General features: G+C 56.7%; 1 protein-coding gene across 1 annotated transcript in view; it reads right to left on the minus strand.

Moving 5' to 3' along the window:
* Positions 1-2,712: 2,712 nt before the first annotated feature.
* Positions 2,713-14,251, minus strand: part of INSR (insulin receptor) — a 48,137-nt gene continuing 36,598 nt past the window's right edge. Inside the window, exons 7-21 of the mRNA XM_033136501.1 lie at positions 13,778-13,904; positions 12,746-12,984; positions 12,481-12,648; positions 11,519-11,723; positions 10,028-10,302; positions 9,599-9,738; positions 8,900-9,059; positions 8,066-8,165; positions 7,303-7,370; positions 6,667-6,896; positions 6,289-6,399; positions 6,038-6,197; positions 5,129-5,258; positions 4,129-4,263; positions 2,713-3,261 (exon numbers count right to left, since the gene is read on the minus strand). Of these exons, the coding sequence (XP_032992392.1) occupies positions 2,907-3,261; positions 4,129-4,263; positions 5,129-5,258; positions 6,038-6,197; positions 6,289-6,399; positions 6,667-6,896; positions 7,303-7,370; positions 8,066-8,165; positions 8,900-9,059; positions 9,599-9,738; positions 10,028-10,302; positions 11,519-11,723; positions 12,481-12,648; positions 12,746-12,984; positions 13,778-13,904 (2,603 nt within the window). The 3' untranslated portion in view covers positions 2,713-2,906. The remainder of the gene's footprint in view (positions 3,262-4,128; positions 4,264-5,128; positions 5,259-6,037; positions 6,198-6,288; positions 6,400-6,666; positions 6,897-7,302; positions 7,371-8,065; positions 8,166-8,899; positions 9,060-9,598; positions 9,739-10,027; positions 10,303-11,518; positions 11,724-12,480; positions 12,649-12,745; positions 12,985-13,777; positions 13,905-14,251) is intronic.

A 14,251-nucleotide genomic window follows, 5' to 3' on the forward strand; every position in this document is an offset into this window, starting at 1 on the left:
GGCTCCGCAATATGGATAGCACCAAAAACTTTTGAACAGTAACGTGGCACGGCACATCTCTACCCAGGCTGGCAGATGTGAGGCCTCCTCTCTCTCTCTCTCTGTGGAAACCGGAGCCAGAGGAGTCAGGAGGGACTGGAAAGATCTTTGAAATGGGTGCAAAACAAAATTGCAGACTGGCAGGAGGGACTAAGGACCCCCCCCCCGCCCAGGCATCTTTACACGATGGCCTTAGGGGTGGGTTGACGCCACCCTGCAAAGGTTTCTGGGCAGACAGAGAAAGCTGCTTCGTTCCCAAACATCACACTTCTTCCCGCTCTGTCCCACCAAGAGATGCCCCTGCATTGAGGAAGTGTCGCAGGAACGCTGTGTGGAAGGCCCAGGAGGAGCCCACCATGAATGTGCTATTAATTGTGACCACCACGGCACCCATGAACAACCTCGCTGCTCTGGGAGCGGGGCCCTTGAGGCAGCTCCAAACAACGGCCCTGCGGTGAAGGGCTGCCCTCTGCTTTCCTGGGAGAGGCACACAACCCCAAACAATCTCCCTCTCCCCAGCACACCCCCCCCACTCATCAAATTCAAACCTCCATCCTCCTTGTGCTCGGCATAAAAAAAGAAGATAAATCAAGGTGCATTTTCAACAAAGGCAAGCAGAATGGATTTTTTTTGGGGGGGCACAGAACCAAATATGTGCAATTAGTCTGTTCAGTACCCACAAGGCCTACAGATCCACTTATTCTGTCGACTCGACAAGATCCACATCGGTTTCTTTTTCTCAGAACGATTCACATTATATGGAAATACGGGTTTTTTTTCTTCCTTTTTTCTTTTTTAGAAAAAGCTTATTTGAAATGACACTGAGGTAAGAGAGAGGTTTTGGCGATGCAAATTTCAGCAGGCGAACAATCGCCTGGGACTGAAGAGGAAATCTGAACTGGGGGGGGGGAGGAGCAGAATTTGTGGGGTCCACTGACTGGAGCAGAAAAGCTCTAAAGTGCAACACTGGGGAGGTTAGCCGGGGGGGGGGAAGAAACCCTAAAAAAAGAAAACCCCCAAGGGCTGAAGAGGGTGAAGTTCTTGCCCCCACCTCGCAGGCAGGAGACACACAGGCAGATTGCACAACTGACCGGGTTTAGCAGGAAAGAAACATTTCCCCAGCTGCCTTCTCCTCCTCCTCCTAGGCAAATAATCACAGCGTTTGGGCTTACTTCCCCCCCCCCCCCAAAAAAGGGGGGGCTGAGGCAAAGGCACAGGGGGCACAAGGCCAGAGCAAGGCAGTGTGCCTACCTAGGCTAGTGTTGTCTGCACAGACCAGCAGCATGCTCTCCAGGCGGGGAGCCCTTTTGCCAGTCCTGCCTGGAGACGCTGCCAGCAGGGCGCGCGCCCGAGACCTTCTGCATGCCAAGCAGGAGCTCTGACGGCAGGGCTGTGGCCCTTCTGGCAAGATGCCGGGCCTCATGGTTCTCGGCAGAAGAACTACAGCCCTCCACCCGCTGGCAGGCGACCCCTCAAGAAGGGGGTGTCTCCACCCCCCGGTCTATCTGGACATCCTGCCTGCAGGCCAGCGGCTTGGCCAAGGGGCTGCAGGACCCTAGGAGGCCACAATGGATCCTGTGGGAACTTTCTACCAAAATTTCCTAGCGCCATCTGCCAACTTTGCCAAAACAGAAACACAAACACTTAGCGAGTCTCCCTGTCAGATCCACCACCAAGCAAGGCCCCCCCCCCTAGAAGGTTTTGGGGTGGGGTGGGGGAATCAACAAAGGCAACAATAATTTATAGGGAGGTTGGCTACCTCGGACTTAAATATGTCACAACAAACATATATATATATTTATGTACACACAAACACACACGGGACGCTAACCAGACAGGGCCCAAAGGAAGGTGGCTCACTCTGTGCTATTTTTAAGCCACCAAAAAGCACTCCGGGGGGGGGGGAGGGTAATGCTAAAGGGGGTGTTGGCTACTGCTTTGGCTACCTCGCTTTGCTGGGGGGCAACGACGGCGGGGTGGGGAATCCCTCACCCCAAAAGTTCTTCAGTATAAAAATAATCTCTTGAGAATTCATTCACTCCGGGGCGGGCGGGGGCTGGCTCTCACGAGGCCCCTCCGTGGCTGGAGAAAACGGTTCCGTACAAAAAGACTCGCTCGCTCCCCCCCATATAGCTCCGCGCACACATACGCACCGATTAACCCATTGAGAAAAGCAGCAGCGGTTGGTCAAATCGGGACAGAAAGACAGATCTGTGTGGGACACGCCTTAAGAGATCCTTCAGATCCTATTTTTTTTAAATAAAAAAAGGAAAGAAAAAAAATGGCCAAGGAATCCCCTCCAAAAGAGGCGGACAGGCAAGAAGAGAGAGAACAAGTTTCCGGGTTCTGCTTGGGAAGGTGGTTCTGGGCTGTGGGCGCACTAAAGAGCCCCATCACCACCACCCCCACCGTGGGTCTGGAGGCAGGCGGAGGGGTCTCCCCTCTCCCTCCTACTTGCGAGAAGCCCCTTCCCGTCTCAAAGCCACAGCGTTGTGCAAGGGGATCCGGGCCGGGTGGAAATGCAGCAAAACAGCCGCTTGCGTCTTTCACAGATGAAGGCTGCTGACGGCGAGTCAACATTTGCGCGCCCCTAAACCCCCCTAAAAAAAAAAACCACCCCGACCCAGAAATACGCAACAACATGATTTGCCCTCCCGCCCCCCCACCCTCGGGGGGAAAGTTGCTGTCCTAGTAGTAGTAGTAGTAATAAGAATAATCTTCCACAACGATTAAAAAGTCCGTCTTTTCGGTAGAAAGCAAGTCCGCGGTGTGTCTGCAAAAATACTGCCAGTCCTGAGATTTGTGCCGGGGCAGGGGGGGGTGGGAATAAAAGGAGATAAAAGCAGAGGGCGCCCCACCCCCCGCCATTAGGAGGGGCTGGAGCGGGGCATGGAGAGGATGCGCCCGTTCTTCTTGCCACCGTTCATGTGCGTGTAGGGGACGTGCTCCTCGTAGCTGCCCTTGAGCGCCACCGAGAGGCCGTTGTCCCTGCCCAGGACGTCGTCCCGCTGGGAGTAGGAGGCCGGGTCCAGGGGGATGCTCTCCATGTTCTCAAAGTCCATCTCAAAGTCCTCCGTCTCGGGGGGCTTGTTCTCCTCGCTGTAGAAGAAGGAGACGTCCTGGAAGGAGGGGTGCAGCTCGTCCTTCAGCATCTCAATCACCTCCGTGAAGGTCGGCCGCATCTTGGGGTTGTACTGCCAGCACAGCTGCATGAGGTCGTGGCTGCAGAGGGATAAGGGGGGCATGGGCGTCAGTTGGGCAGCTCCCCTGGGGCAAAGAAGGCTGAGACCTCCCCCCTCCCCCGTTAAAAAAAGGACCAGTGTCCCCCTGCCACTCCTTTGCGCCAAGGGGGCAGGACCCCTGGACGGTTAAGTGCACTCAAAGGCAACTTATGGGGCTGCGGCGCTCATCTTGCTTTCAGGGTGAGGGAGCTGGCGTTTGTCCACAGACAGCTTCCCAGGCCATGTGGCCAGCAGGACTAAATCGCTTCTGGCGCAACGGGACACCGTGATGGAAACCAGAGCAGCGCACGGAAATGCCATTTACCTTCCCGCCACAGTGGTACCTATTTATCTACTTGCACTTTGACGTGCTTTCGAACTGCTAGGTGGGCAGGAGCAGGGACCGAGCAACGGGAGCTCACCCTGTCATGGGGATTCGAACCACTGACCTTCTGATCGGCAAGCCCAAGAGGCTCAATGGTTTAGACCACAGCGCCACCCGCGTCCCTGGGCAGGAGAGACCTTGCCTCGGCACCACATGGCTGCATGGCATTAATTTGCCACCAATTCCCGAGACCAGTGGGCAGCAGGCAAGAAGCCTGCCAGCAGGTGGCGCCAAAGCCTGCTTCTTCTCCCCATTGCGCCCTCCTTCTTTCTCTCCCCCCCCCCCCCCCCCGTTTGAGTAAGGGAGAAGCCTGAGAAACCGGCTGGCAGGGCAGAGGGAGCCTGTTCACCCTAATGGAGCGGACCCTGGGCTGTCCACACCTGGGAGTGGAGAAGGGAGAAGGGGTAAAGGAGTCACCCGGTGCCCCCCACCCACCCGGAGGGGCACCCAGAGGGTGGCACCCGCCTCCCCTCCCCGACTCACAGCCTCTCAGTGCAGTTCTCCGGCTGCTCCAGGCACCCGCCGTCCATGACGAACTTGAGGACCTGCTCGTTGGAGAGGCCTTGGTAAGGCTGCTCGGCCAGGCTGCTGATCTCCCAGAGGACGACGCCAAAGGACCTGTGGGGGGACAGGGGGGGTGAGGGCCAGGAAACAGAGGGGACTCCCCAGGCAGAGGCTGTCCCCTATGCAGCCGCTCCAGGGTGTGTGTCCCCCCCGCAAGGCTGGGGTCCTAGGCTCCCCGAGGGCACTGCAGGAGGAAAGGGTGCAGAAAGACCCCCGGCCTTAAAGCTTGCAGAGCTGCTGCCTGTCAGTGCAGACCACACTGTTGTGACTCGGGAGAAGGCAGCTCCCCACACTTCCATTCGAACTGGTGCTTTGTTCAGAGCCCTGGAGATTGGAAGGAGCTGGGCAGTGGCGGCACAGTGCCCGCTTCGCATGCAGAAGGTCCGGGTTCAGTCCCCAATGGGGGCACCTGTCCGTCCCGAGAGGCAATGGAGCGCACCTCTGGGAGTGAAGCCAAACTGCTGTGTTAGCAGCACTGAAGTAACTTCTCTGGGCTGCTCAGATGGCAAGACCCCCCCCCCCCCGGCCTCGCCGATGGGGGGGGGGGCAAAGGGAAGCAGAGTGAGATGTTTGGCACCCGCTTGGCTGCAGGAGTTGCCGGAAGGAGCCGCCCAACTGCCTTAGGGATATGGGTGGGGTTTACTCCTGAGCCTTTCCTTCTCCCAAAATATCCCACAAGGCAGCAGAGGTTTGGTATGAGTGTTTCCCTTCTCCCCGATGGGCTCCCTTCCCTGCCTAAAACTCTGCAGAGCTGCTGCTGCTGGCAGCCAGAGTTGGCAATATTGAGCCAGATGGCCTGACTCGGGACAAGAGCTGCTTCCTATGGCCTCTTAGGCTCGCGAGGAGAGCCAGCGCCCCTCTGGCCCAGCGTCCTCATGCATGCGGCCAGGGAGGGGGGTTGGGGGTGCTCCCCACTCACCAGACGTCAGAGCAGGCGGTGAAGACGCCGTCCTTCAGCGACTCGGGGGCCATCCATCGCACGGGGAGGAGCCCCTTCCCTCCTTTGCGGTAGTAATCCGTCTCATAGATGTCCCTGGTCATGCCAAAGTCTGGGGGTTGCAGGGAGAGAGAAAGAGTGGGCAGAGCTCAGAGCCGTGGCTGGGGGGATCCATCCTGGGGGGGGCCACATATGGACCCCGACCCAGAGGCCCCCACCACCCCGAAACAGATACACAGGGCCTTCTTAACGGTCGCCTGCTGTCGGGAGACCTCCGTTATTCGGTGATCTGGGAAAAGGCCTTCGGATACGATGCGATACTGAATGGTTTAGTTTATGTAAAATATGCAGGGATTTATGCTACGCAAAATGAACCATGGAAAGAGAAGGGAAGTCGTTGATATTTTAAGGTTGTCGAAATGACTATTCTAAATTGTAAAATTGTGTGTTTATTTGTGGGGGGGGGGGCTTGCTATTGGGTGGTTGTTTTTATTTTCATTAGGTATTTTGTGGTTTTATATCTTGATTTTATTCTGTGAACTGCCCTGAGACCACCGGGTATAGGGTGGTATATAAATTTAATAAAGTATAATAAATCATTTATATACGTAAAAGGTCTTCACAGTGGGGGCGCCCCGACTGTGGAATTCCCCCCCCCCCCCCGGTGCTGCGTTTGGCCTGGACCCCTCAACCCCAATGCATTTCTTGCAGGATATTGTGAGTTCAGTGAGTTTTACTCGCTCTTTCAGCGAGGACACGCATCTTTCTGACTCTTCCTTTGGCCGTTTCATCCGCGCTCTTTATAAGCGGGGCTCGTGCTGCACTCCAAGAGAGGCTTGGAATAAATCCCTTTTGGGGTCCCCCCACCCCCCCGGGGGAAAGCCGCCTCACCTCCGATCTTGACGGTGAAGTCCTCGGCCACCATGCAGTTCCTTGCAGCCAAGTCCCGGTGGACGAACTTCTTGGCGTTCAGGTAGGCCATGCCGTCGGCGATCTCGGCAGCCATCTGGATCATCTCCTGGAGGGTCGGCGGGGGGCGGCCTGGGTTGTTCTGGGGGAGCCAAGAGGAGGCGTCGTGAGCAAATGGGGCCCCCAGCTTCTCTGCCTCGCCACCCCCCCAAAAAACCACACCCAGCTGTTACCTCTGCATCCGGGCGCAAGGACCTCAGGTAGCTCTTCAGGTCTCCGTGAGCCATCAGCTCCATGACCACCAGGGTGGGCTGCCCTTTCGACACCACCCCTAAGAGGCGGACCTGGGGGAAAGGAGGGCGAGAGGGAAGGAGGGCCTGTGAGCCAATGAAGAACCCTGCGGCAAGCCTGTCCCCTCGGTGGCCAAAGGACCTTGAGAGCCGAGGAATCTGCCTTCCCCGTCTGCAACTGCCCCGCAAGCGCCTCCCACCGTGGTTCTCCAATGGGTTGGTTGAGCTGCGACCCCCCTGCGGAGCAGTCTTCTCAGCCCTCCGCTCCCACCACCCCCTTATTGCAGGGGGTTGGGCTGGATGACCCTCGGGGCCCCTCACCACGTGGTGGCAGCTGAAGCCTTTCATGACGGACGCCTCGTTGAGGAACTCGATGCGCTCCCGCAGGCTGGCCGACTCGTTCACCGTCTTGACGGCCACCCGCATCTCCGCCTCGCCCTTCACAATGTCCTTGGCGATGCCCTCATAGACCATCCCAAAGGAGCCCTGGCCCAGCTCCTGCAGGAGGGAGATCTTCTCGCGGGGGACCTCCCACTCGTCGGGGATGTACACTGCAAGTCGGGGGGCAGAGAGAAGCGGGTTTGCGAGCATCGCAGGGGGTTGGGCTAGATGACCCTCGGGTCCCTTCCAGCTCCACAACGGCATGGTGAGGCCTGGGTTCTCTAGGGCCGGGTTCAGAAGGGGGACGGGGGGCTCAGGAGGGTAGAGGCCAGCCCAGAGGGGGAATGGCACGGAGCTCAGCTCTGCGTCCCAGAGGATTCTCTCCAGCTCGGTTCTGATCCGAGTCCGGAATGGCTGCGTCCGCCTCCTTTAACGCTTGCGGCCAGAAGGGCAGCGGAGGCACCTCAAAGCTTCCGAAGGGATGGAGGAGTATCTGTTTCTTGCCAGTGGATCGTGCCCTCCCCGAGCCAAGGAAGAGTAAGAGCAAAAGCCCCGCTGCCTCGGCCTGCCACTCACCATCGTTGGCGCTGAGATACTCCGGGTTGGAGGATGCATAAAGCGGCCCCGTCGGTCCTTCCTTTTGCCTGGGGGGGGGAAGCAAGCACAGGAGAGGAGCCTGTCACCCGTCGGGGATCCCAAAAACCGGAGCGGCGATGGCTGTGTGTGCAGGGGGGCGGGCGTGTGCATGGGCACGGAGGGGCCTGCGTAATCCAAAGGGACTTGAGCAATCGCCTTCGGAAGGAAATACCCAAAGGCGCAGGGAGGTTTCTAGTCCTCAGGATGGCGCATGTGTGTTTTGTGGCTCAAGCAAAACCAGGGGATAGGAAAAGGAAGAAAGAAAGAAAGAAGAAAACCCCAGGACAACAGTTTCATATTTCTTACAGGATTCTTAGCTTCATAATGAAGCCTTGAAAAGAAAAAGAAAAACCCCACACACCCAGCCTATGGAACACTTAAGTTGTTGTTCATTATTATTATTAGTTAATTGATACCTCGCCTTTTCCACTACCAGGGACTCAAGGCATCTAACAGATAAAATAAGAGCAGCTAAAACCTGTTTTTTGGGGGTGGGAAATGTTGTTGCCTGGTCTGTGAGGGGGAAGAAGGCGCTACCCCACCAGCCGCAGTGGGGGAAGCTTTTTGCAGATCGGAAGGGGAAGGCGGTGTCCTTGGTTGCGGCCGCAAGCACCTGCCAGCTCCGCCCCCCCCTCCACCGCTAGAAGTCCGGAGTCTATGGGGAGGGAATCTGCAAACGAGGGGCAGCCCTGAGAGACCCCACCTTTTCTTGATGAAGACGTAGGCGCCTCCGATGACCCCCAGGAAGAAGATGGCGAAGATGATGGGGACGATGATGCTCACCAGGTTGTTGCTGGGGGTGACTGCGGGGGGGGGGGAGAGAGGGGGGACCAGGTCAGGTTGGGTTAAAAAGGACTCACCTCCCCCATCACCCCCTGAAGCATCTTGTGCCCTGCCCCTCTCTCTCACCCCCACAAAAGAGCACACAACCCCCCTCACGTATAGAAGAGGCTCCGCTGACAGCAACAAGCAAGTCCTGCTTTCATGGCATCGGGCCCCATCCTGAGGAACCCTCTGCCACTAGAGATCCCGCAGCAAGCGCCTTCTGCTCAGAGTCCCAAACCCCCGCTGAAAACTCTCCCTTGCCACGTCAGGCCTCCGCGGGCAATTTAGGATTCATCTTTCCACCACAGTCGGTTGGTACCCGATTGCGCCTTTTCTATGTGGCTCTGTCGCTGCAAACCACTTTGATATATTTGATGTATTTATAAATGCTTTATCTATGTAAATAGCTAAAATCAGTATGTACGCACATGCCACAAACAGACACACAAACACACAGTACGAAACACCCACATTGGGGCTTCCCAAACTTGGGTCTCCAGCTGCTTTTGGACTACAACTCCCATCATCCCAGGACTAGTGGTCAGGGATGATGGGAATCGTAGTCCCAAAGCAGCCAAGTCTGGAAAGCCCTGCTCTACAGGCACATGACCACCCGCCCGCCTGCAGAGAGGACCGTGGCCCCTGGGTGGGTGATTATGGGAGCCAAGCTCCTTCTCCGTGCCCCCCTGCCCCCCCCCCCCAGGGATCTTACAATAGTCATAGACGTAGAAGTAGATGGGCTCTGTCCAGGAGCCGTTCCCCGCCAGGGACGTGGCTCGCACCCGGACGCTGTAGTTGCCCGTCTGCAGCCCCGTCAGCTTGCAGCCCTGCTGAGTGGCGAACTTCAGGCGAGAGAGGCAGTAGCGCTGCTCCTGTGGGGAGACGGCATGCTCAGTGGGGGTCTCCCAGCGCGCCCCACCCCACATCCTTCCGAGCAGCAGCTTGGGCTGGGCAGATCTACACTCGCGGAGGGTCACAACGCTGAGGGAGCGCCAGGAAGGGTTTTCATAACCTATCGGGGGAAATGGCGCTTTCCTCATCACGCTGCAGAGCAACCGGCTACCGGCAATTGGGAAAGGTTAAGGAATAGTATATCACATGTGGCTCCATGTAGATCTGGCCCTTCCGAGATGCTCGAAAACCGATGTACCACTCTATTAATTTTATTCTGGTGTATTGCAAAAAAAAAAAGCAACCAACAACCACCACCTTTGCATTGGTTATGAACGTTTGAGCATCTTTGGATCGGCACCAATAAAAATAGGCCAAAAAAGGGTAACACAACGGAATTCAAAACTGGAACTATTAGTTGCTATAATCAGAGAATGTCAGAAGGGGCTGGAAGAGAGTCAGGGCATCCTCTGGGGCGGAAAGCCAGAAAAAGGAGAGAGGGGAAGAAAGGGGTTCTCACCTCCGAATCTCCGAGGCGCCCGTAATTCACCTCGTAAAGGATGATCAGCCCGTTGGGCTCCCTCGGCTCCTGCCAGCGCAGGTGGACCACGTTCTTATCCAGCTCGTGGGTCACGGGCCCCACAATGTCGTCGGCTTTCGCTGGGAACACAAGCAAGAGAAAAGGCTTGCTCGGTGCAAATGTGGACACCCGGCGCAAGAGCCAGCGGTTAGGAGACCCTGGTTCAAAGCTCTACTCCATCACAAAGCCAAGCCTACCTCGCAGGGTTGTTGGGAGGACAGAAATTGGGGGGGGAGAGAATCTCGTGCGCCAGCTTCTCAAGAGGGATAAATAATGGTAATAATACTACTTATAGTTTTACTATTTGCACCCTGCGCTGTGTGACCCGTAAAACTGGCCTGGCCAGGCACCCCCCCCCCCCGCGCTCACCTTCCGGCATGGTCCTGGCGCTGACGTAGGCCTCGCTGCTGCACTCCTGGGGCACCTCGTGGTTGCAGGCCTGGATCTTGATGCGGTAGCCCGTGAAGTGCTGCAGGTTGGAGATGACGATGGACTCCTTGAGGACCACCTTGGAGAAGGGCTTGGGCTCCGGGGGGCTGGCGGGGGCCGCCGTGGAGGCGTTCCCAAAGGCCGGCAGCGTCGGGGACGGGGTGGTGCTGTTGGCTGGGGCGCCCAGGTCCCTCCTGCGCCGCATCACCGACGGCCTGCAGAGAAGGGGAGAGAGAGGCGTCGGTCGGAGCCCCGCTTCCGAAAGCGGTCGGTCAGGCAGCTCAGAAACAAATTGGAGCCACCATGACAGTGTCTCCTCCATTCGGGATTCCCTTTGGGGCAGGAGTGGGCACTGGGGGAGAGGGGCTTTTCTTTGGCCCTTCTGGAGCTCCTGGAGCTCAGACTTTGCCCATTAATCTTGATTGGTTTTCCTTTTTTTAAACATCAAATTTAATACAATTTCCCCCCGAAGTTGAGTTCCCGCTCTTCGTCCCAGATACATCCCCATTCCCACCTCCCTACCATCCCTGCTCAATATTACATTCTTTTTTAGCTTTTTATTTATACTTTTCAAGTGTATAAATTTTCATTCGTTTTACAATCAATTTAACCTTTCAAAACTTGACTTCCTTCCCCTTCTTTCTGCAGTTCCTTAATTTTTTTTAAAAAAAATATTCTTCTGCCATATGCAAATTCCTTTAACTCGCTCGTTTAATTATCTGCTGTAAATACGCCGCTCAATATTACATCTTTATCTCCGATTCACAATCTGCTCCTCGCGTTCGGTCAAGGGATGTGTGACCCCTTTGGTTCTTTAAGGGTGCATGGCCTCGTTTTGCAGACGCACGGGCAGAAATGGATCCATCGGCAGCCTCGGCTCAGGCTCTGGGTTTCAAAACGTTCCCAGGAAGGGGCTCCGAGAAAGGCTCCAGGGCCTGGCTCCCTTTCCGGCGGGATTACTCATTAATCCTGGGGTTGTGAGCCGCACAAGCGCCCGGCTGGACTGTGCCCCCTTCCGCAGCAGGGCAGGGTTCACAGGCTCCGTCACGCACCCCACTTCCCCGGCCCAAAGATCCAAGGGCACAAACACACACACACACGTTTGTTGGCACAGCAGGCCTGCCCACTGTTGGATTCAATACTGCCTGCACAGACTGGCAGCAGTGGCTCTGCAGGGTTTCAGGCTCACGGCTGTCAGGGAGACGGCACTGGGGATTGAACAGGGGCTCTAACTGCTGAGCCGCAGCAGGTTAAGCGCGGTTATCATCGTCTTGAGTCTGACCTGACACAGGCCTACAGATCCATTTAACCCAGCATTTCCTGCACTGGCCGGCAGCAGCAGGCTCTTCTTTCACTTACATTTCCTGCTCCCACACCTGAGCCTGAAAGTGTGTGGGGGGGGGGGTTGAGGAGCCACGCTCGGCCTCTTACTTGGGGACAAAGACGATGTCGTGGAGGTAGTTCTCGAAGACCTTCCGGAAGGCGGACTCCTCCGTCTCCTTCATGATCTGCGACTCGGTCTTGGGGCAGGGGCAGCACTCCAGGCTGGGCTCCTCGCTGTCGCTGTCGTTGGGCTTGTGGGGGGAGTCCTCCGACTCCAGCGGGGGGGACCACGTCCGAGAGGGGAGCTTCAAGCCTGCAGGGAGGGGAGCTTGTGAGGCCAAGGAAAGGCAACGGGAGAGCCATGGAGACAGCAGAGGCCACCCCCACTCCCTCTGTAGCAGAGATGGAGAACCTTTCTCTTTAGAGACATAGATATAATCCTTTTCTAACACATGGCAAGCAGCAGCGACAACGCTCAAGAAGAAACAGATCGGGGGAAGAAAAGAGAAGAGAAGAGGGGGCGGGAGGTTTATCTGGGGGAAATTCCACCACCCAAGGCCCACACTGCCATCCTGGGGGCCTTCTTCCCTTGGGGGTTCCCCGGATGGTGCCCCCCACCATTCCTCTGCCTCCCACCTGTCCACGACAGCCACCTAAGTCCCCTCCTCTCCGGGGCTTTTCCCAAGCAATCTGCGACTGTGCCTATGGTGCAGCCATAATCTCCGCCCTTTTTATGCCTCTCCTGGTTCTGGGAGACCCGAGGGGAGGGGAGCGTCTCGTAGCAGGAGGGGGAAACCCCTGGGACTTCATCTCTGCCTCTGGACCCCCCTCCTCTCCAACTTCAGTTTCTGCCTCTGATTCTGGACTACTCTCTGCCACAGAATCTCCCCGCTCACCAAGCCCTGTTCCCTCTCTGGTTTCCGACACCTCCTCTTCCCCATCTTCTCCCTCATCACCACCCCCTCAAGCTCTGACCCTTCTTCCTTCGGGGGTCCATGACGCTAGGTGGGGCCCACGCGGGTGGAGACCTATACAGGCGGGCAGGCGCTGCCACAGTACCAGCGGCTCACCCTTCAGGCAGTAGTCCAGCTCGTAGAGCTCGCTGTCTTCGGGCTGCTTTTCCCAGGAGACCTTGTAGTGCGTGATGTTCCCGTTGGGGTCGGAGGGCGGCTTCCACTTCAGGATGATCTGTGACGAGGAGTTGGACACCGAAATGGGGTCCAGGGGGACGGTGGGCACTGTGGGGGGCAGAGAAGAGAGACGAAACGTCACCCCAGGGCAGGGCGAGGCGGAAACCCCGCAGCCCCCTCCTTCCAACCACGGACGGCCTCTCACCCGAAGCGTTGGTCTGGATGTAGATGATCTCGCTCTTGGCCCCGTAGGACTTGCGCTCGTCCGAGTGGGTGATCAGGGTCTTCACGAAGATGGCGTACTGCGTCCAGGGCTTGAGGCCGCGCAGGAGGTGGCCCGGCTTGGTGTCGCTGTTGCGGGGAGGCGGCTCGACGTCCATCACCGTCCAGCTGTTGGCGCCGCAGACGTCCTGCCCGTCAAACTCCGTCACGTTCCGGAAGGGGCTGGGCGGGAAGAAAAGGCCAAAAAAGAGGAAACGGCTTTTATTTCAGAAAGGCAATGCACAGACACACCTGCAGTGGGAATTTTGCTTTGGTGGAGAGATTTAAAAACAGCAAAAGGTTGTGTGAAAGAAGCCTGTTGCAGAAATGAATCAAGGTCACGGAAATTTTTAAAAACTGAGCCGGTTGGGCTGCGGCTGCTCTTCCCAAGCTCTTGCTTTTATTTCAAGCGCTGCCTCTACCGATCCTTCCAATCCCAGCTACAGAAATGGCAGAATCTACTTGACAACTTTATTTCAGGGGGCAGCCCTCCAAACTCTGCATCGCCCGAGAGACAAAGGAGGAATAGGAGGGCCTAATCCGAAGTTATTTTGCAGAGAGGCCTTTCGACTTAAATAATGCACGTTCTTAGTGATTCGCCGGGGATCTCGTAGGTTCAAATGAAATCGTTCCGCACCACTCCTTCAAGTAATGCCCAGCCTTTTATAAATCCTTCTTGGGTGTGGATTGGGAAAATACGCAGTCTCTTTCTTCAGTTGACTTTTAGGGTATAGAAGAGAGCGTGTTCACATTTAGTTCGGTGTGCATCCCCTTTTATTCCTAGACTGGACCATCCACCCTTTGGCGCTCTCTGATCAAGCTGGGGGTGTTATAGAATCCTGGAATGGAAGGGTTGGAAGGGACCCCCCAAGGCCCTCTAGTCCAACCCCCGGCAACGCAGGAATCACAGCCAAAGAATCACTCTCTCCCCAAGGCCCAAAGTGCAGAAAGGAGCTCCCCGCCCCACTTTACTCACGCTTCCCTATACAAGAGCATGAAGCCCAGGAGGTCGCGGAAGTCCAGCGGCCAGTAAGGCTCCCACTTGACCATGATCTTGTCGCAGGTGGTTTTGATGTAGGAGAACTTGAGCACTTCACTCTCACCTGCAGGAAGGGCGGAAAAGGCATGTTGGAGACGGGAGAGCCTGGCTAAGGACCCCCCGGGGGGCGGAGGGGGGCTCATTTCATTTATTCATTTTTATCGTGTAACTTTATGTTGTGAACCACCAACCAGGTGGGAGGCAGTTAAGCAGGACCCCAGTCCAAGAGCACGCTCCCCTCCCCTCTATTTCTCCCTCGTCCCTCCTCTCTTTCTCTTTCTCTCCTCCCTCCTTCTCTCTCCCTCTCCTCCTCCTCCCTCTTTCTCTCCTCTTCTTTCTCTTTCTCTCTCTCCCCCTCACATCCACGCACACCCTCCTGGAGGCTGTCGGTGCCAAGGGAGGCCTCTGGGA

Source organism: Lacerta agilis, chromosome 18 (genome assembly GCF_009819535.1).
Source record: "Lacerta agilis isolate rLacAgi1 chromosome 18, rLacAgi1.pri, whole genome shotgun sequence".
In the NCBI taxonomy this organism is placed as follows: domain Eukaryota; kingdom Metazoa; phylum Chordata; class Lepidosauria; order Squamata; family Lacertidae; genus Lacerta; species Lacerta agilis.